The sequence below is a fragment of the Haemorhous mexicanus genome, chromosome 1, assembly GCF_027477595.1.
Source record: "Haemorhous mexicanus isolate bHaeMex1 chromosome 1, bHaeMex1.pri, whole genome shotgun sequence".
Classification (NCBI taxonomy): Eukaryota; Metazoa; Chordata; class Aves; order Passeriformes; family Fringillidae; genus Haemorhous; species Haemorhous mexicanus.
This window is the reverse complement of record NC_082341.1, coordinates 32,149,170-32,170,885: the sequence shown is the minus strand read 5'-3', so window position 1 is coordinate 32,170,885 and position 21,716 is coordinate 32,149,170. Positions and strand designations below refer to the sequence as shown.

At 41.1% G+C, this 21,716-nt stretch overlaps 1 protein-coding gene across 1 annotated transcript; it reads right to left on the bottom strand.

The window, feature by feature from the left end:
* Positions 1–745: 745 nt before the first annotated feature.
* Positions 746–18,774, bottom strand: GPNMB (glycoprotein nmb). Its single transcript, XM_059844903.1, has 11 exons — positions 18,464–18,774; positions 13,378–13,527; positions 12,542–12,685; positions 11,048–11,227; positions 9,795–9,953; positions 9,018–9,326; positions 7,715–7,837; positions 6,934–7,036; positions 5,831–6,036; positions 4,217–4,304; positions 746–3,450 (listed from the first exon to the last, which is right to left on the bottom strand). Exons 1-11 carry the CDS (start codon positions 18,690–18,692, stop codon positions 3,297–3,299), a joined length of 1,845 nt encoding a protein of 614 aa, XP_059700886.1. The 5' UTR covers positions 18,693–18,774; the 3' UTR covers positions 746–3,296.
* Between the last annotated feature and the right edge of the window lie 2,942 nt (positions 18,775–21,716).

The following is a 21,716-nucleotide window of genomic DNA, read 5'->3' as shown; positions in this document are numbered from 1 at the left end:
TATGCTGCATGAAGCTGGAAGTGATTGTTTGTGCTAATAGGCCACAGTGGCTGGATGACTCTTGCAAAGTTTTGTTTCATTCCTCTACAATTCCTTCAGAGACTGGTGCTTTTTAGCCTTGGTTTCAACTTAAAAATACTTTGGTAAGAAAAAAATGCCACATCTGATGAGCCATAATTGTGTGCTATAAAATATATTCAAGGAAAAAAGGGGGGAGGAACAAAACAAGAGGTTTGAAGTAACAGCTCAATTTTTAAAGTAATTCTTAACAAACTTGCTACCCAACTGATGTTTCTGTTTCTCTTGAAGACGTGTTTGAAAGGATGTTCTTTCTATGAAGACAGTGTACATTTATCTTTGATGTCATTTTTGATGTTATTTCTCCAAAGGGAATGCCTGAAACCTGTCTTGTAACATTTGCTGACATTCACAAATCTGTTGTTTGTCAGCTGTTCTTGCCTTTGAAGGACATGAAGCTCATTTGTATCCTGATCTGTTCTGAAATTGTGTCATCTGGGTGTTAAGCAAGTCTCCTTGCTTCTCAGGTTTGTGGTGCCATTTCTCTAAGTACATTTGAAGGGAGACTGCAAAATCAGCTTGATAACCCATGGCAGAGCCAGGTGTGAGCTGAGGGTAAGGCAGGTCCTGTATTTTATGGAGGTAGACACTCTTTTGACCAATAATTGGGGGACTCACCAAGTTGCTTATCTTGCAGTTTGTCATTCTGAGACAAAGCAGTGAACTCTTTAAAATCATTACATGGTTTATTTGTCAGTGCAGCAGTTAAATTCCATTGTATAAAAGTAAAGATGTATGAAATAGAAGTTACAGCTGAAAAGGCAAAATGGTAATATAAAAATGTAGTATTCTGGCATGGCACTTAAAGGGACACAGTGCAAGATATTCCTAATACTTAGGTTAAAGTATAAAAAAGTTCTTAATGAATGCCTGAAAGCTGTTTTCTGTGCAAAAGCTTAAGATGTCTCTGAGCATCTAAGATGCAGCATTTTGCAGAAACAAGAAGTTTTCTGCATGTAGCCCAGGTGGTAGCCTGCATCTTCACTGTTCCTAAGCTGTGACAGATTTTGTGTTTTCATGCTTCATTACAGGTCATCTTAAGCTTTCCACTAAACCCCTGTCCTGCCTCAAGCTAGAGCAACAAATACAAATTACAGTCCTGCCTGACTGATAACAGAGGACACAATGCTTAAACAGTAATTTTTTGCAGAAAATGTGTTTCCTGTTTAAGTCAGAAAATAATTTGAGATGCTTCTTCTTAAACAATAGGATGTTACATGTGAGGAAGATGGAACAATAGCAAATACACTGCTTTTAATAATACAGCTGAAATAGCCACAGAAGAATTAAAATAATAGGAGAACCTGGGAAAAAAAGAAGAAAAGGGACTATTGAATTTCAGAGCTAAAGAATTAATCCCACAGGTTTGTTGGAATCTGCATTTTTTTAAAATATCCTTAAGTCATTGAAAGGTGTCTGTGCACACTGGGAAGGGGCAGTGAAGACTAGATTCAGATTACAAATGATAAGCATTTTGAAGACTTGCTAAAACACTAGGAAAGTTTATAATTATGTTTTGTTTATAATTATGTTTATAATTATGTATTGCCACGGGAATAGAAAACAGTATGTATCAGAGATGTTTCAAAACATGTTAAATAAGCTAATTATCTTGAAATACAGATCTTCAAATAAATCAGTGTTTAGAAACGGATTGTGTAAGGTCATTTGCCCAGCCTCCATTTTGGCTATAACCTTTGCTAACAGCAAAGGAGTTTTTTGAAACATGAGCTATAAAGAATTTTTGGTCTGTTTGCTCATCTCCATGAAACTTTCTAGCAACCTCTTCCCTTTCTGCAAATAAGATGCTCTCCTTTTCTCATCATCCAGTGAGCCAGCCTTCAGCAGTTGGTGCTGGTCTCACGCTGTGAAATGTCATGATGCTGAGTGATGAGCATGTGTGGCTGTGAGGCCAGATCACTTGTGAAGGCCTCAGAATGAGTTCTTTTAACAGAATTGCAGCTAGAGTGAACAAGTGAAGGCACATTAATTTTGCATGAGTTTACATTTTCTAAGGTGCATCATGTAAAAGCAGAAACTGGAGCAGAGTGTTTTATTTATCTTGGGGTTTTCATTTCTTTGATTTAGTGTTCAGAGGGATGGAGGAACAAGCAAAAATTAATGTCTCTTTACAGCAGGAAAGACAGAAAGGAAAAGAGAAGAGGAAAAGGCAGTTGAATGCTACCCCTTCCTGCTAGATCCCTTCTTCTGCTGACCCTTCATTGGACATGGATCATATCTGGCCCCTTGGGAGAAGTGGTGCCAGTCCAGTGTCTCAAGACCAATGGAAGCAAAGGAGGCAAAGGCAGCATCAGCAGTTGCAACTCAGAATTTTACATGGGACTCAAAGTTTGAACAGGAAGAGCCAAGCCAATGGACCTCATCTTGTTGCCTGGGTGTCTGTGGTCTAGTTTATAGCGAGACTCATGCATTGGTAGCCATGTCCAGTGGGAAGCTAAGTGTGTCCAGCCCTGTTTTCTGGCCCTGAGGCCAGCTGGCATTTAATGAGCTGCACCCATGCTATTGAACCCTGAAAAACAGGGTGGCTGCTGCCAAACTCACAGTGGGGGCTGTGCCTCTGGTGGTTCCCAGAATGTAGGGTTTGCTTGGCGGGGAGCTGGCTCGCCTGGGGCAAGTCTGTGCTAGGACCTCCTGAGCAGTGCAACAGTGGCAGCAGCTCAGTGCCAGTGCCTGGGAATAGGCCATGGCACGTTTCATTCCACAGACATAACACGTGCCTGCCCCCCATGTCTCTCTTTACAGCAAAGACATGAATCCTGCTAAGGCAGTAAGCAGCAATAAAAACTAAGTGTTTACAAGTTGGTTGGTTGGTGGGGGTTTTTGTATTTTTTTTCTTTTTTTTTTAAATTAACCTCTTCTCCCCCCCCTTCCAGATTATGGATGTGATTAATTTTACAGGTTGTTAACCTAGAAATAAGAAAAGCCAGATAAGGGTGTGGGGGTGGGGGGGTATTAGTATTTCAGAAGAGTGTATCCTACATTAGCAAGAACAGCAAGTGCTTAAAACTACCTCGTTTTTCTACAAAAGACTGCTTTAATGTTGCTAATTGCACCAAGCCCCAAAAGTTACCATCCTGTCTACATGTGCTGTCACCTTACTCCCTGGGGTTTTTTTATAACAAGAAGAAAGCCCCATTAAAGTACAGTTCAGATACAAGTGCTGTACTTAATCTAATAGTCAGTGTTACACTAAAGGTTTAAACAATGCCCGGTTTACTCTTCAGCAGAGGATTTCTCTCAGTGCTATTAGGGAAGAAGATGGCTTTGAAAGTGCTGAAGTAAGCAGTAAATCCCTCCTGCTTCTCTGTTTGTTCTGCACTCCTCTCAATAGGCTTGTATTGCTTGTATCTCCTGCAAGGAATGTGAACAGTTAGTTGCTGAAAGACTTTTAAAGCAGGGTGCACTTTTAGCATGTGACCAGTGCATAAAAGCACTGATCATGTGCTCATCATGCATTCTCTCTCCTCCTTCCCTGTTCAATTGCATCAAGTGTCTGGCAGCCATAGGTCAGTAGTGATGACAGGGGCCTGGTTAGGGAGAAGGAGTACTGGAGTACTTCTGCTCCATGGAAGTGAGTGATTCTCATCACTCACTGGGAAGGGTGAGCCCACACTTGACTCAGGAGTCTTCGTGCAGTCTCAAAAGAGAAACTTCCAAAGTCTCATGAGAAACTTCCAAACTAATAATGCAGCAACTTGTGCTTCTGTTAACTACTGGCCTGCATGCTCAGTTCCTTTTCCCTGAAGAATTTATTAATCAATGATTTAATGAAGAATTTGTTTGGTTTCACTGCATATATAAACCACATCATGCAGTTTAAGTTTGCTTTCTGCTTACATGAAGTTCCCAGGCCTGCTACTATTACTGTTTGTGCTCATAGGCACAGAATGTGCCCATTTTTTTTTCTGAAAGTCCTTAACATCTGCCTGTTTTCCAATGGTTTTGTGGCCTAAACCAGTAATCTCATTTTCTTGAATATTTGCCAGAATATTTGTGAGCTGCAGTAGTAAAGAAACAAAAATGTAGCTAAAGCAAATTTAAATTGTTCAGTTTGTTAATTTAAATAATATTTTGACAGTTCTTTGGACTGTTTTAATCGCAGAAACTAGCAACTTACTTGTAAAGGACAAATGCCCCAATGGTAGCAAACACTGCCAACAAGCCAAGGAAGATAAAGACACCTTCTGTTGTTCCAGATGATGCTCCTATAGTTCAGAAAGTAGATTGATTGAAAGTTAGCCTCTATTTCACAGTGAGATAGACTTTTCAAAGAAAATGCCATTTTTACTTAGTGCTGTACAAATCAAAGCAGTTAGTAACTCTAGTATGCTAAGCATTGGAGGTCAGTGACTGACAGGAGGTGGTGCTTTCACATCCTAATCCATGTAATTCTTGATTCCAGCAGAGTGTGAGTTGTGCTTTGCCAGTTTTCTCATATGAGCCCTGCTCCTCAGACACATGGCTACCCTTCCAGCATGGAGAGGAATGAAAGGCCCTGTTGGCACCCCACAAGGTGAAGCTAGTCTGATCCTTGCCATTTGTTACGCTAGAGAAATGCTTACACTGACTATAGGATAACTTTGACAAAATTAGATGGGCTCATCCAGAAGGTGACTTAAAGCAGCAACCTCTCTTAGATCCTGATTCTGCTTTGAATATAACATAAGCCCAAATGTTCAAGTCAGCTTTGTCCTCTGAGGGAAACTTTTAGCCCAGCCTTACTGGGCTAGAGCTAGTCTCTGTGAATACAGTTGAGAAAAAACCTTCTGCATGCTTAGTTTCCCCTTTGGGAGCCAGAATGCACTTAGAGGTCAGGCATTGTGCCTTATTCATAATAAACTGAATTCAGTACAGATAAACTTATGCCTAGAGTAAATCAAACCATCAAAAAATGCTATGGAAAATGGCTGCAAAGGCTCAGTTGTTTGGCTGATAGTTATTAGAGAGCTCAGAAGAGTCACTAGGACACTGTAATAGGAAGTCAGGAGGGCAATGAAGTGGGAGCAGAGAGGCAGCACTATGCTTTAGACTTCTGACTGAGGCTGAGTTTAATAGCTGGTTCTGTCAAAGTCTTTGATAGCTAGACACAGTTATACTTATCCAACCAAGCTGAAACTCCTCTCTGGAAATGGTTTGGAAATGGTTTGGAAACGGTTTGGAAATGGTTTGGAAACACTGGGCAGACTCTGTAGTCACTGGATGTAACACAGATCATTCCAGAACATAATTCATCTTATCCTCATGTAGAAATAGAAACCATGTCAAGGCCCGTGGGCAGTAAAGAGGTCCCAGGGCAGCCAACTGTGCTGCAGACTTTGATTCTTGTCTCTTGAGCTGAATTCCCCTCATTTTTTGCTATCTCTCCATGTGTGGAGTGGGCTGGCTGGCATGTTCCCCACCTGCTTTTCTGCCCAAAATTTTTCTGTGGAAAATCACATTATGGCTTAAGAACTGTTCATATTCTGTGTTACTGAATAGTTTGTGTAATTACTGTACTCATTGGATTGTAAACAGAAGCCAAACCAAGGTCTAACAGCTAAAATTCCCCCAGGGAAATAATCATCATTTTATCTTTGCATGGACTCTTAGGCAAGCTGGTGCAGTCTCAGCTGAGGCTTCCAGGCATGACAAGGACCCCCCTATGTATTCCTGTGTTCTCTCCCCCTGCAGGGAAATGACCACAGGGAGAAGCTTTTCACCAACAACTCACATCTGCTCTTTGTGGACTCACCTCCATTTACAGAAATCAGGGCACTGGCAAGGGCCTGACTTGTGTCATCACCCAGGGTGATGTTTATACAGTATGTCCCAGGTTCCTCAAAAGCTCTCCTGATGGTGAGTAAACACTCATCCGTGACGACGACGGGGTCACATACCACGCTCTTGGACACCTGGCAGGTGGGGTCAGAAACTACTGTGCAGACATCTGTGGGGAGACTGGCATGGGAAGAAAGAGCACATTGCATCTGTGGAGTCCTGCCAGCCCAGTTAGCCCAGTTCATAGCCACATTGCACTGGTGTACCAGTTTCATACTGGTGCCTTTTGAAATCAGTGGCACTGTAGTGATTTAAGTGTATTTTGTGAATACTATATGCATTTTTTGCACACCTATACATTTATATATGTACATGTGGATTTTATGTAGAATGCATGTATAAATCTGTACAATTATCTGCTTGTTTTGCTTATCATTTAAGATTTTATGGTGATCACAGGATTAGCTGCATCAAATCAATTTATAAAGTCTCTGACCTTTAATACACTTAATACACATCTTTAAGAAAGGAATGCAGATTCTTTTCAGTAGTATCATGTGCTGGAAAAGAAAAGACTCCCTTAAGAGAGTTTAATTGTATTCCAGTTGTATTACCACGGTGTTTCTTGTACTTCTTAGTCCACCTCTTAGTCCTTCTAAGACCTAGGAATATTTGTCCAATGTTTTTGCATCCAAGAAGTTTCTTGGACTCACCCATTTACTCAAAAATGATGTCCAAAAAGAAAGGATTTCCTTACAGTTTCAGTGAACTGCTTCCTGCTTTACTATAAGTGCTGAAATCTTGTCTTGGCCTGGAGACTGTAAATTGTTTTTTCCCCACAATCAGTTCCTTATTTTTACTGAGACTAGATGTTTGCTCTGAATCCTTAGTCCCTGGCAGTAGCCTCTGTTGGCATAGTTTAAAAATGAGACTTGCATTATCTCTAGTTCCCATCAAGAAACAGAAACTCTGCAGTTCCCAAATTTTGTTTGTACATCTGCATCTGAGTGCATATAGCATTCCAGCACCTAATTAGTTCTAAACAGGGAAGACTGACAGCTTCATTCACACACTTACCTCCCTTGGCAGGTAACAACAAAGTCAACCAGTGAGTTTTCAGCTTGACTTTCTGTCATCTGGATGTTTGTCATCTGAATAATATTTACCTCGAGGATTCCCTCTGGGAGAGGAAACACATATCAACTGTAGGACACATGACAAGCTTTGAAGTCTATGTGTACTGAACCTCGAGTGTTTGGCTGATGCTCAGTTCAGGTCTTGTTTTTCATAACCTCCTCCCTCCCTTAGCACTTCTCTTGAAGGCTTTGAAAGCTTAGAAATTTTCCAGTGCTTTCCCTGTGAGGCTGCTCCTTTTGGGTCTTCCCTCATTATTGTTATTTACTTCCTTATGTTGCTAAATCACTTCCCACTACATGAGATTTCTCTGCATTCAAAGGCCAGTTCAGCCTTAGGTAAACCTCCTCCCCCGCCCATGTGCTCCTGCTGTGGCATGTTCAGAAGCTGGTGACAGAGAAAGGAGTGACACAATGCACATCTCCACCAGCACTTGGGGTCAGCCATCAGCAGGGATCCAGACCAAGCTCCAGCCTCACGTGTCTGAAAGCAAGGGGTCCCAACCTCTGCACCTAGCCCCTGGCAGAGTGCAGGCAGAAACCAGTCAGCCAGTTAGATGTCTGTACATTAATCCTTAAAATTCTCAGCTATGTCCATGAGAAGGATCTTTTTGTGAATCTCATGTCATTGATAAAAATGTGTCTGAATAAACATTATTTCTGCCATGCATTGTTGTTCATTGTTAACATCATTCCTCTGTTCAGGTGTTGGCACTCATCCTTACCTACAACAGCAATACTACTTCCATAGTATCCATTTCTGTAAATATGGCAGCCTCCATCAGGATTGTCCTCCACTGACTCGACAGTGGCAGAAGAGTCCGAATCAGAAGATGGTCCAGTTGTAACTGTTCGAGGCAGGAGAAACAGAGGTGCAACAACTTTAGAACAAGCTCTGCTTTGGGGTATTCTGAACACAGACACATGTTCCAGCTGTTCCTTCATTCCATAGGCTGTCAGTGGCTTTGGTTTGCAGCTGTGCAGTCATGTATGTATCTGTGTAATGAGCTCATGGCTGTAACCCCCAAAGAAAACACATGTGCCTAGCTTTAGAACCCTGGAATGGCCTGGGGAGCCTCACTCCAAAAGCCACCTGGCTAGTCACCCATCTCTGTGAAATAAAAGGGAGACTACAAGGTGTAATACAATTAAATACTTCTTTAAAATCCCCAAATCAATTATGTAAGAAATCCAAAGGCAAATAAAACATTTTAAATGCTTTTTTAAAAGCTGGTATTTTCCCACTACTCTACATTACAGCTAGTGGAAAAATGAAGGGGGGAAGTGGTGAAAATTATATCTTTCCTTTCATTTTTCATTCTCACTCCATATTTTGGTAAGAGTACATATTAAAATATGAAATTTGAAAAATACAGCCACATTTACAGTTTCACAGTAGTAGTATTATGGTTGAAACTGCAGGCCTTCTTAAAGCCCTCTGAGAGGATAAACCAATGCTGAACATAATAAAAGTTATTCTGAAATATGTTAGTCAATAAATTTAAAGTGGAAAAGCTGTTCTGGGTTAATGCCATGTGGAAATCCCATCTTTTTGAATATGACTAGGTTTTTCTAGTTCAATCCAATCTCATTTAATTTTGGATGGAAGTTAATGCAATCCAGAAAGGAGCTTGCTATAAGAGTGTTCTGAAATTTCTTTTTCTCACTTGAAATTTACATCTTACCTCAGAAGATGACCCTGAGTAGACAAGGCTAGAATCTCCTGACCAAGTGTGGCAGAGAAAATACAAACTTACATTTATGTTCACCTGAAGACCTTTGTATGCTGTTAGTGTGCTGGTAGAACTGGATGCATAAGGAGTTAAATCTGTAAGTGATCCCTACCACAAAATCCTAGAAGAGTTAATGCTTATTGATTCTGTCTCTAAGCCAATTTTATAGAAGGTTTCCAGAGGCTTGCAGCTCTTTTATGATGACAGTAAAACTACTAAAGATATTAACTGAAAACATCAGAATATAGAGTTTTAGCATAGCTCCAAATGCCAGTGCTGTTTGATAAGTGCTTACCTGCTGAGGTGGGTGGTGGTGCAGTAGGTGTTACTGGCCTGCAAGGTACAGGTATAATGGCTTGAACAGTTAAATTCAGAGTGAAGTTTCCTTGAAGAGTGTAGGTGTGAGATGTACTAGAACCACTGGCTACAAATAAGCCACTTCCATCTCCAAAGTTCCACTTGTAGGAGATGGCAGAATTATTCAGATAGTAGCTGGGATCATGGATCTTCACATCAAATGTAATTGGTGAGTCTTTGATGAAAATGGAGTCTGAGATGTTGCGGTCATGTTTTTGGAACATACTCACAATTACTGGAATTTTGTCTGGAGGGGGGAAAAAAAGAGGTAAATAAATAAAGCAGAGACACGTGGCTGCAAACAATAAACAGTTCCAAAGCCCCTGAAGAGCAACAGCCAGAATGTGAGATGCAAACATGGTATCTTTAACACAGGTGTGTACTTTAATTTGATTTATGACCTGAGGAGTGAATGTCAGTAGGAAACAGCCAGAAAAATATGGGGACAAATGAAGAATCACAGACATCTGTGGAAGATTGCGTTATCTCTCATAAATCGTTTTCCACAACAAGGTGGAGTGGTCACTACTGAACTGGGCAAAAAGGTTACTTAAGCTACTCAAGGCAATTTACCAGAGATTCCACTTTCATGCTAAAAACCTTTCTCAGGCCAATGTATTCTTTTCATGCCAGATGATGCTTGTGCTGAATAATTTTAACAGCTAAGCAACAAATCCCCCCAGCATGTCAGCAAAGCCAATTCCAGCACGCTCACCTGTCACAGAGTAAGTGGTTTTTGCTCTCGCAACCGGAACGAATCCCGAGTGCCCTCTCCTGTAAATGGACACTGCCATCCCATGTTCCCCAAGAGTGATATTTGCTGTGTTCACTGAAAACTTCGCTGAAGATCGTCCCGTTGTTTGGTAATACTGACCTGAAACAGAACGTGAATTTAACATCTTCCCCCTCAGCTTCGCCACAAGCTGGTTTAGGAGAGGCAAAGTCTCTGAGACTCTTCAATTGTCAAAATCAAAATTAATAGTTTAGAAATGTCTTCCAATAATCTGAAAGGTTATTTCGAAGGACTGGATACTTTTATAGTCTGTTTACTCACATAAATTCCGGTTTTTCAAAGTTGTCAAAAAGATGTCCCCAGTTTCACTAATCCAAGAAAAAATTGCCAAGACATCTACATCTTTCCAAAGCAGTTACATTGCATTAAGTCATTAGGACTATCTAGTGGGTGGTGTGAGGCATTTTTAGTGATCTTGTGTTTGCTTTCAGCATAGCCAGAAGATACAATACCTCTTACTTCATATTCTAGAACCATTTTTATATATTTGATTATTTGTCTTTTTAACAGCTGCCTGAGGTAGGTAAATAGTATCACCTCTGCATAGAATTTGGATTATTATTATTATTATTATTATTATTATTACTCATACTAATACTGACAATAATACCGACTTAACCAAGAGAACTGAAGGCACTAAGATTTAGTATGTAGCCAATGGCAGGAATAGCTCAACCATTGCATACTCAGGAGCAGGAAACATTGAAAATCAGCATCTGTGAGCAGAGCAGCAGAACAGCCAGTGGCAGTTCTCACCTCCCTTGAGACAAGAAGTGCTGCACTGTTAAACTGGTGATACACAGCACTGTGTTCTCTCTTAAATCTGAAAGTCTTAAGTGGCAGTGAGCTGTCAATAAATCGTCTGACTGACCTGCTCAGACTCTCTGTTTTCCTAGAAAAAGATCTTGAGTAGTACTGAAAGGAAATTCATTTTCTTCAGTGGTAGCACTGTGAATGCAGGTTTAAAGAGAATATTCTAGTAATCCATGATTTCTAAACCAAACAATAGATGGCCTCTCTGGAAAATTGGGGAATTAATTCAGTATTTCCACTCAAGAGTGTGGAATCATTTTTAACGTGCTTTTAGTAAAACATACTTGACAAATGAGTTGTGTACAAAGGGAATGTAAGGTTTGCAGCACCACCCCAACCAAGGCATGTGTTGCAGTACTAACCAAAAGTGTGAAACACATAGACAAAGTTCCTTCTCCTCCAGCCCGGGTGATGAGGGAAAGAACGTCCATCTGGGAATACATTGTGGCTGTGGTTGCTTGTGCAGTTTTCCCAGCCACAGTTGTCAGTCCATTCAGTCCAGTTGTAGACATAAACTTGCTGATCCATGGAAGCTGGAGGATCTAAGGATAGAAGTAGGACATGTTCTGGTCAACTGAGAAGTGTGCAGAGAGTCAGAAAACAGGAGGCAAGCACTGCAGTTTACAGCAGTTGCTGCATTTAAACAACAGGTGAAGTGGGGTATTTTTAGACTGATGTTAATTCTTTTTTCCTGAAGATGTGCTTTGTTTGGGTTTTAATGTAAACACAAAATGGTTCTGTCTTGGTGATATTTTACTAAGAAGTTTAAAAAAAACTTTACTGTCTCATGGGCCAAACACAGTTTAGAAGTGCTTGCCCAAAAACTTGCTGTTGACTACCCAGGATGCTACTGTTTTGCCAAGGATAACAGAGCTACCTAAATATTAGCAGGCAGAATCGAAAATTGTAAGTACAAAGAGTGGCTGTGAAAGCACTGTAAGGAGGTGACTTTGTCTTGTCAGTAAAGTTTTCAATGGCACCTTTAAATAACTTAGATATGAATTTCTGTCATTTTCTGAATATAAATGGGAAGTTTCCTTCCCCAAACAGCACAGCAGATATTAAGTAGAGTATGGATATAAGCTGCTAACAAATATTAGGTAGTTAACTGCAACTTAAGCTGACAAAAAACTCGCTGATATGCCTTGAAATGAAAATTACTTTGATCAGTAAAAAAATTTGTCAAACATTTATGCATTCAGAGGATGAAAGGAACAGCAGCATGTGTTGTTCAAGATCCAGCAGCTTAAAACACTGGAATTATGATAGGCTTTTTTCTCCGTGTAGTAGAACATAGGATGAAAAAGGGTGATTTTCTGAGGAACATATTGCTTGATTTTTAGATATTTATTTGTCCATTTTTTAATTCCTAAAATGTGGAAGTGGGAGATTTACTTTTTAGTGCAGATACAGTAATTGAATTATACAAGTCATAATTGAAAAAAATTGAAAAAAATTATATATATATTTTATAATTTGACAGCTTTATAAGCTTGAAAGAAAACAGTGTAACTGTGCAACACTGTGCCTGAGCTGAAAAGCAGTCACAGTTCTGTTGGGAAGTCAGATTATGTGACTGCTTTGGGAAGGCAAGTTTATATCGATGGTCAGTCTCAAATTACCTGGTCAGTGTATATGGAGTGGGGCAGAGCACTAAAAATACCACCATGATCTTCTTAGGAAAAAACTGGTGTGGCACAGGCTGGGTATGCACAGGTGAGTGTTACCAGTTATCAATTAAAGCCAGCATGGCTGCTGCTCATTGGGTGTGCCTGTGGTGCTTTCAGAGCTCAGTGACACAGTCACAGCAGCACAGGCAGGTGTGAGCACGGTGCTGGGAAATTGCCATTACCTACCCCGGGTACAGTTTCTCCTGTACACGATGTTGCCATCATTATCTTCTGTCTGGCACTTGGGAAACTGGAGAGTCACAACAAAGCTCACGTTGGATCCTACCAGTGCTGGGCTGTCACTGTCCAGTTTGGCTGTCACCCTTCCACCTGAAAAAAGAAAATTGGTCTTGGCTGCAGTGAAAGGTGCGTTGCAGCAGAAGCTGTCATCAGCTTGCACCATTTACAGGAGAAATGCTCTCTTGGTTACTCAGTTTCTAAGGGCTTTCATGCTCCTAAGTCACTTGTGCTCTTACCAAAACCCCAACTTCAAGCAATCAGAGGGACTCAGCGTATCCCCCCAGATCACTTACTGGCCTGCCCTTAATTTTCTTCCTAGAGCTAAAAATATATTTTTCTACCTGTGGAGGTCAATGTATCTCAAAGGAGAAAGTTCTTGTTTCTCCCCAGGGATAGTCATTGGCCCTCAGCTCAGACCAGGTGGCAATAGACATGGTCTTTGCTGAAGCTGTCATCCTGAGGCCCACGTGCCCTACTGAGGTAAGAGCTGAAGCTGCCTGTCCTCCAGGATTGTGCTGGAGCCTTGACCATCAGTACTTCTTCATAAGTATTAATGTCTGAGATTAGTCATAATGGGAAAGCATTTTATGAAATAACTCACTGTTCTGCTTCCTCAGGCAACCCACTGGGAATGGTATCAAACCCAATCCTCTCTAACTCGCCATCCTGTGCAGCAGTGGGTATTGCCCCTATGAAAATGCACCATAGCACCTGCACTCTGTGGTGGACTTTCTGGCCACCATAGTTTTTTAAGTGTCTTTGAAATGTATATGTGCTATCACCTTTCCAGCAGTCCTTCCATCTGGGATCTCCTTCTTCCCAGAAAGGATAAAGTTTTTCATTCCATTTATTTTGATCACTAGACCAGCCTTGTAGCTTCTTGTAGGATGTGGCAGGAGAAGTACTTCCATGGTTCAACACATCTTGAAACCCTAGAGAGAAAATCAAACATCAGTGTTAATGTAATGCAATTTTCCCTACTACTCTATAAAAACATTACTCTTGTGCTGAACTTTAATCATGTACTGGTAAAAAACTTTCCACCAGTAGAAAATTACAGAATTTTATCATTGCAGCTATAAACATTTACATCGACTATAATCAACATAAAGACAATTCCACCACTGTCAGACTGACATTTTTTTCTACTTGCAGTATTGCAGACTTTCCAGACAAAGAATAAAAATGTTTACAATGATTTGACCGTATCAGAGCAATGGTTTGCAAGAGTTTGCATAACCCTGCAGCAGTCAGGCTCTCTGCACAGAGGTTGCTTGATTTCTGACTGCTTTGCCTGGTAATAAATCTACAAGTAAAAGGCTAACGGGATAAATTCATTCTGTGTCTGAGTTGTGCTCTAGTGGAAGTTGTGCCAGGAATTAGTTTTGACCCAGTGCAGCTCCTTTGGTGAGCTGGCTGGTGGTTTGGGTGGGAGGGGTGGAACCAATTATAACAGAAGCTGGTATTTCCAGAAAAGGAAATTTAGAGCTGAATAGTAAATTCAATGTGTTTATAATATAACAACAATAACATATTAGCTTCATGACTTTTATTTAGAAATGGCTCCTATATTAAATAATGTCAATAACCTCTTTCTTCTCATATTACTACAAATGATGGGCTCAAACTTTTCCCAGGCTTCTAGGGTCCCTCTTTCTGTTTCTTTCCACATAATGGAAAGCAACATAAATATCCAAGTAACCTGTAGGAACATGTTGGCCACTGTAGGATGCCATAAAAATATGTTAATAAGAGGGCTCATGGGCATAGTTCCATGAAAGCCTGGAGGCTTTGAAGAGCTCTGCCATGTTACTCAGGTAAGGTAACTGCTGGGTGTGCCATTCTGTCACAACATTAAGGGAGTTAGGATTCCTTCTTTCCATGGCTTTATTGTAAAGGTACAGCTGATGCAGAATGCTGCTAAGATTTATACCCAAGTGCAATAAAGTTCTGGATGACTTCAAGGAAAATGCAGAGACCTGTAAGAAGGGCAAGAATTGCCCTGTATGCTGTAACCTAAGTGGTTATATTGGAATTTCTCCAAGCTTTGGAAAAGACACAGAGCAGGTGTAGCCAGATTAAGCACGGTCTTTACAGGTGGGTGGCTCCTGTGGGTGGCTAATTTTACTGCAAGAGAGAATCAGAGAAACAGCTCAGAAGAAGAGGCAGCAGCTGCTTTCTCTTAGTGTTTTATTGCCCGGTGAGATTTCTGCTGGGCAGGAAGAACATCTCTTGGCCAGTCCCATCCCCACTCTGAGCTGATGCTGGTAGCTCTCGCCCCACTCTTGAGGACTGAACGGCTCGAGGAAAATAACAGATTTTGCACTCAGAGACACAATCTCCCACTGACTTTGGCCCTCCAGGAACTCCCTGCAGTCTCACTTAAATCACTTGAATCAAGTCTTTCCTGCAGATTTAATATTTTTTGATGTGAGCAAGCATAACATTATGACTGGTATTTACTTAATGACCTGAATCACATGCTGTATTGTTTTGAGTCTTGGTCAGAAGGAGAGTTTGGTAATGTTGTTGTTCAGAAACTTTGCTCAGGAAAAAAAACAAATTAGCAACTATAAAAGTACTTCACAAAGGCTCAGCAAGTTCAATTACACTTTGGGTATCATTAAATTAATGTCTAATTCAAAAGGAAATGGCTACATAATTTTTGTAATTTATTTTTCCCATTCTCTTTGATTTTCTGTAAAAATTACTTCATGAATAAAAATGTTTTGATTTTGTCAGATCAAAACTTTTCAATCATTGTTTTTTCCCAAATGTTCAATTTATCAAAAACAGCTGGAGGACTTTTAATTTTATAAATGCTTTTAATTTTGTGTTTTCATTAACAATCCTTGAATTCAGAATTCATTTTCTAGTCCACTAATACCTGTTGTTACTGCATCTAAATCACAAGCTGCTTAGGTATTTCTTTGCGTCTCTGATGTGCTTTGTTTATTTCAGTCGAATAGGAAACGTTTCACAAGCTTCAGGACAAGACAAAGATGGTTTTTCAGATGAGGAAAGACTTCTGCACTGGTTTCTCTAACACATGGAACTGAAGATTTTCAGTTGGTGAATTGAAAGGAACAAAAAGCTTTAATGTGTTTCTTTTTTAACAATGAAAACCACTCAAGAACAGATGTTGGTCATAATCAAAATTGGAGCAATTCAGTTCAAAATAGAGAGAGTCATGTTATGCTCCAAGGAACAGATTCCTGAAATACTTTTGGTGAGGTGATCATAGGGGAAGAGATCTTATACTTCAATTGACTTTCTTCTTTCTCATTCTGGCTTTCATTTTGGTGAAAAACGCAGAGACAAGTTCAGTATTTCCTGTGAAAGTGTATTAGCCATGAAAGAGAGAATGAGAGCCAATGTTGGGACAGCAGCAATAGAAAGATGACCTAGCTAAAGAGGATAAAAGTGTATTAGAAGTAAAAAAGCTGATGGAATGGCACCAGACTGTAACATAAACTTTCTAAAGTTATGTATAAAAAAAATAATAAAGCAGGACAAAAAAGAATTTGAGGAACAACTTGAAAAAACATAAAAACTACAAATTAATCTTTTTTCACCAAATATAATCTAAGCTGGAAAGCTTGCCAGGATGTATAGGGCTAAAAGATTATGTAGATGCAAAAGAAGCATTCAGAGAAGGTAAAGGAGTAGCACAAAAGTCAAATAGGTCAGCTGGTTTATATTTTCATTCACAAAGGAAGAACATCGGGAGTTTCTGTGATAGAATTTTTTTTTACAGTGACAGAGAATATCTCTCAAAATGAAGTGCTGGCACATAAAACCCAATTATAGAACAAATCAACAAAATGACAAAGTTGTCTAGATAGGATGGCCCAAGTATGGAAGTTATTCAAGAGTGAAATAAATGAGCTATTAACTATAGCATGTAACATCTTGCTTAACACTGCTTCAGTGACTGAGAAACAAAAATTGGCAAATGTGATGACAGTTTTTAAAAACACTTCCAGGGAAGATTTAGAGGATTAAAAAAACCCTTTGGGGCTCAAGTTGGAGAAGCTGGTAGGAACAGCAGTGAAGAACAGAGCAAGTAGGTACAGTGCATTAATATGATTTGCCATAAAAGGAGTGCATTGCTCACAAACATATTCTGGGTTTTGCAAGGGAGACAGAGAGCATGGGAACAAGGCTGACCTGCTTGTTACAGTCTGCTAGAGTTCCAGACAGCACTTGATGAGGTCCCTTGCTAAAGGAACATAAAGCAATTAAGTTACCGTGGGATAAGAAGGAAGGATTGATTTCACATGAGTAAATGATTGGTTAGGATATTAAAAAAACAAAGTTATGAATAAGTGCCCAGTTTTTTCCATTGTTAAAATAATTTAAAATGTTCATAATCTGTAAAACAGGTAACAGCAAAGTTCTTTAATCTGCTGAGGACTGTGCATTAAAGTAATAGAGGGGAGGACTGCATGAAATTAGATGACTCAAGAATAAAAGTGTATGAAATTCAACAGAGTTAAATGTAACCTTACATTGAGAATGAGGGGCTCTAAACTAGCTCTAAACTCAGAAATGGGATCTTGCAGCTTTGCAGTTTTGAATACAGTACTCATTGGTAGTTGAAAACCTTGGAAAAGGCTAGGTAGAGAACAAAGATGAGAACATCATTACAGCATTTTATAATGCCATTTATAAATGCCATGTCTTGAGTACTGTATGCTCTGTTCTCTGCAGTTCAATCACTATAAAAGAACTAAAAAAATACAGGGAGAGGTGGCGAGGATGCTACAAAGGGATAGAATTGTTTCCATATGAGGAACAGCTGTACAGACTGTGTCTTGAAGCCTGGGGAAGAGGTGACAGAGGACAATATAAAAACAGAATCATGAGCAGCATGGAGGAAGAAGCTGAAGGTACAAAAGTTAAGGGGAATCAAATGAAACCAGCAGGTTACAGGTTCTAAACACATGAAAGGTACTTCTTCACATAAGGTACAATTAAGTTGTGAAATTTTTTGCTGGCAGGATGTAGTGTGTCCCAAAAATTTACGCGTGTTGCAATGAAAACCCAAAATGCATGAACAGATGGAAAAAGTCTGGTAAAAACTGTTAAATACAATGACTCTGCATCTGACAGAGGCAATTCTATAAATGCCATAAATCATCAAAACCTGGGAAAGTGTCCTGACCTGCGCAGTTATACATCCAGTACTATTCTCCATTGGAGGCAGGTACAAGGCTAGATGAATGCTCAGATGAACCTCAGCTTTTAAGGCTTTCAATTTCCATACTGTACATTCTGGAGTTTGAGCTTAAAATCCCATTTCTACATTCCCAGCCCTGAACTAAGGGAGTCATCCTAAGACTTGAGTCAAATTGGGAGCCCGGAAAGAAGCAGATCAACCCACTCCCTGCCCACAGTGGCTTGCAGATCTAGTTCCTTGGCTGGGCTCCTCGAGGTTTGGGATCCACAGGTCCAAGTGTCCCAGTGGGGAGCACTGTTTCTGACCTGGCCTCTCCCAGCCACCGCTGAGCCAAGCCAACCGTGCAAAGTCCATTCCGCATCTGCCGTTTTAGCCACGCTTGAACTGGGGAAGCATTGCTAAGAACTGGCTGCCAAGAGCCAGGCTTTAGCTCCAGCCAGCTCCATGTACCTGTGGAACACAGGGAACAGATTACCGAGCAGTTCTCAGCACACTTCTCCAGCTCAGGCGGCTCTTCCACGCCGAGCCGGGCAACCCTGCGGTGGAACCGGCTGTCGCCTACAGGGCGGGCAGGGCTCCAGCAGCCGCCCAGCGCAGGTGCTGGAGCGGGAGCAGCCGCTTTTGCTGCCCTGGCTCGGCACATGGAGCCCTCGCAGGCGGGGATGCGGGGCCAGGGGAGCACTCACGTGTGGCGGCAGCGCAGAGCAGCCCCTGGGCCAGGAGCAGCAGTCCGAGGGGGCGAGCAGCGCCCATGGTTCCCAGAGCCGGGCCGGGTCCGCGCCTGCCGAGAGCTGCGCGCCGAGACTCCTCCGGTCCCCCCCGGGAGGTGAGAGTGAAGCTTCCCCGCCGCTCTGCTCTCCGATTAAATGAAGGGCCCCGGGACTCATCATGTGATGGAATTAAGCAGAGATGCATGATTTTGTCTTCAGCTTCTTTCAGCTCATGTGCTTATGACTCACTCCCTTTGCTTTCAGCGTTCCCTGGCATTACTGAGAGACCTGTTTGGAGCCACACCATTCACCTCACAGGCATTTTTCTACTAGTTTTGCACTGTGATCAATTTTTGTACTTCATTTGTTTTTAAATTAGGAATCCAAATTAACTCTTGCCCCAGCCTGATTTGCAAGTGTTACTGCAACAGCTCGCTGCATTTGATGAACCCATCGCTGCTTAACCACATGGCTCATCTCATATGCTGGGCACCAACTCTAAACTGAATGGAAAATGGCCAATTCCAACACATCTCTTGACTGGGCTCCTGATCCGAGTTCATTGTTAAGGAAAATACTATTTAAACGTTTAGTGGGTACATGCCTATTCAATCTAACCATGGCTAGAGGTGCCATCACAGCCCCTGTGTGGTGATGGCCACTCAATATCCATGACAGTCAACTGATTGTATAAACTTCATGGATTGTAGCAATAAACAAAAAATAGACTTTGCTGCCCAGCCTAACAATGATGTATAAGCAGTGGCTCAAGAGGGGCATCGTGGATTGGCAAACACTGCAGCTGGTGGTTCAAATTCAGGGTCAGTGGGCTTGCCCAGCCCAGATGTTCTTCTACAGAAAGTGCAGCAGCTGATTTTCACTGAAGCCCTGGCAGCCTTGTGAAGTTTCTTGCTGTTGTTTGCAGCAAAGAACAAGCTTTGGTAAGATGGCAAGGCATAGGGGCCAAGTACAGTCCTGAAGAAACACCTGAGTAGTAGTTTCAGTGGTCCCAAAGAACAGCACTTGTGAATGTGACACCAGCTAGCCAAAAACCAGTGAGCTGGGCAGCAGTAAACCATTTTTATTTTGGGCAGGGCAGGTGGAAGTCCATCACTCCAAGGCACTGTCAACAGAATGAAGACATTGCCCAATGGAAAGGGATTTTAGAACTCTGACTACTTTTTGTTTTTTTGGTCATTTATTCTGTTTTTCTTGTGTTTCCTATTAACTATGTAAGTTATTACCACTACCCAGAGCACCCTAGCCAGCGTTTCTCTCAGTAGTGCAGGCTCTGATGTCCAGTCCTGTGGATCTTGCATATTTAGAATCTGTGCTTCAGCATCCTCCTGGCTGGAGCTAACCCTCCCTGCTACTGTCAGCCAAGGAGCAGGGTGACAGCAACAGCCTTAGGGCTACAGGCTTGTTTAAACTAAGCCCTCATTATCTGACAGAAACAAGGGGGAGCATAAATATCGAAGTCAAAGCTGTGACTGACTGTGCAAAAAAATCATATGACTGCAGCGTCCTCATGTGATTGTTGCTTTTTTTTTGTTGTTATTCAATCAGCTACATTCCCAGTTGAAATGTCAGGTTTCGAAGGCATTCACAATTATTTTTTAAACCATGTGGGACATTAACTTTAATTGCACTCCTTTGTTTCCAGGTTGTTGATCCTAGAAGTGAAAAGTGACCTTCAAACACTGTGGTTCAGCACTGGGAGCCTGATCCAAAGTCTGCTGGGGAGAAAGGAAGTTTGAATGCTCATTCTCAAGAGGGTTTTGAGAACCTCCAGAGGAAAGCTGCTGACAACAAATGCCTGTTAATTAAAACCAAAAATTTATCAGCCTAAAAACAATAAAGTTGGTTACGATGGAGTTTTTTGCCATGTTATTTGATACATGAAATTGTTACATAAATTTTGAGTGACAGTCTGAATAAGAACCAGCTGGTAGAAATTATTAAACATGTTGTAAATAGACTTCAGAGGCACTGGGAATCAGGCCTGTGGTTAGAGGAATCCAAACCCACCAGGGCTGGGGTAATAACTAAAAGGTGGCTTTACTGTGACACTCCAGTCCTTCACATTCTTCCTCCTCTGCTCTTGGGCCTTAGATTACACATTCCTGCAGGGCTGACACAGAAAATATTTGGGTCCATTTGTGGTGTGGTTGCAGCCAACATTCACAAGAGGAGAGGAGAAGGGAAGAAAGAGCTAGGGGGAACAGAAGGGTAAAGGAAGTGGAAATAATAAAAAGCTAAGAAAAATGTGATAAGTCAAGACTAACGGGACCATGTGAAAACTGAGCTGGCTTCTCTAATTTTTCTAGCCATAGCTGACTTGTCTGAAAATGAGTGTCTGAAACACTGAAGGGTCGCTTGAAACCTGTGGATCATCATCAGATCTTAAATTACCTTCATAGTTTCTACATTATAATTCTTGGTATCTGAGAAACAGCTTTGCAATTTAAACAAGGGAATCGAATCAGGCAGCTATAAAGGAGAAAAGGTTTGAAATATATCCTTAACATTCTCCCAGCAAAGAAACACACATTCAGGGAGATTTAGGGCTTCATCTGACAAAGAAGTGCGTGGGCAGGAAGTGCTTGGTACTTCACAGCTTTAGCAGCTCAGTTATTAAATCTCATTGAGGAGATACACATCTCTGCTACCTGAAGGCTGTCAGATGACAGGGTGTGAACACATCATGTGTACCTGCATGTCTAGACTGACAGAGCTGGCATGCTCACACTGCTATCACACCGCCATCAACGCAACACCAACACGGGAACCCTTTATCACTGCTCACAGGAGCTTAAAAAAAAAAAAAAAAGAAAGAAAAAAGAAGAAAAGTGCAAAGGGAAAAAAAAAAAGAAAGGAAAGAAAAAAAAAGGGGGTTTGAAGTATGACCTTGGCTTTTGGCCAAGAAAGGAAAGGAAAACAAGACAATCTGGGTTTGGCAACCAGGTTCATTTAGGTAAATGTTGTCTGCCATTACCAGTGATCTCTCAAGGGAACTCTGCTTAGGGCTTGACAAATTCCCTTCCTGGGAAAAAATCATCTGTGCCTTGCTTCACACGGGACAGTGGGCATTAGCTGGTTGAACCAAACCTGTAAACAAAGCTGCCTTAGCAGGCTGCAGTTCTTTTTGTACCGGGAAGGAAAAAAAAAAGCTCCTGATCCATTTCTAGTATGAACTATCTCAGTTTATCACTGAAAAATTATTTAACCC

What these genes read in the sequence shown, in the direction of transcription:
- GPNMB (XM_059844903.1), bottom strand. Translation starts at nt 18,692, where the DNA reads ATGCATCTCTGCTTAATTCCATCACATGATGAGTCCCGGGGCCCTTCA. An exon ending in AAGTAGTATTGCTGTTGTAG is followed by an intron (nt 7,037 to 7,714) that starts GTAAGGATGAGT and finishes TTCCTCTCCCAG; the next exon opens with AGGGAATCCTCGAGGTAAAT. An exon ending in GTTGTTACCTGCCAAGGGAG is followed by an intron (nt 6,037 to 6,933) that starts GTAAGTGTGTGA and finishes TTCCCATGCCAG; the next exon opens with TCTCCCCACAGATGTCTGCA.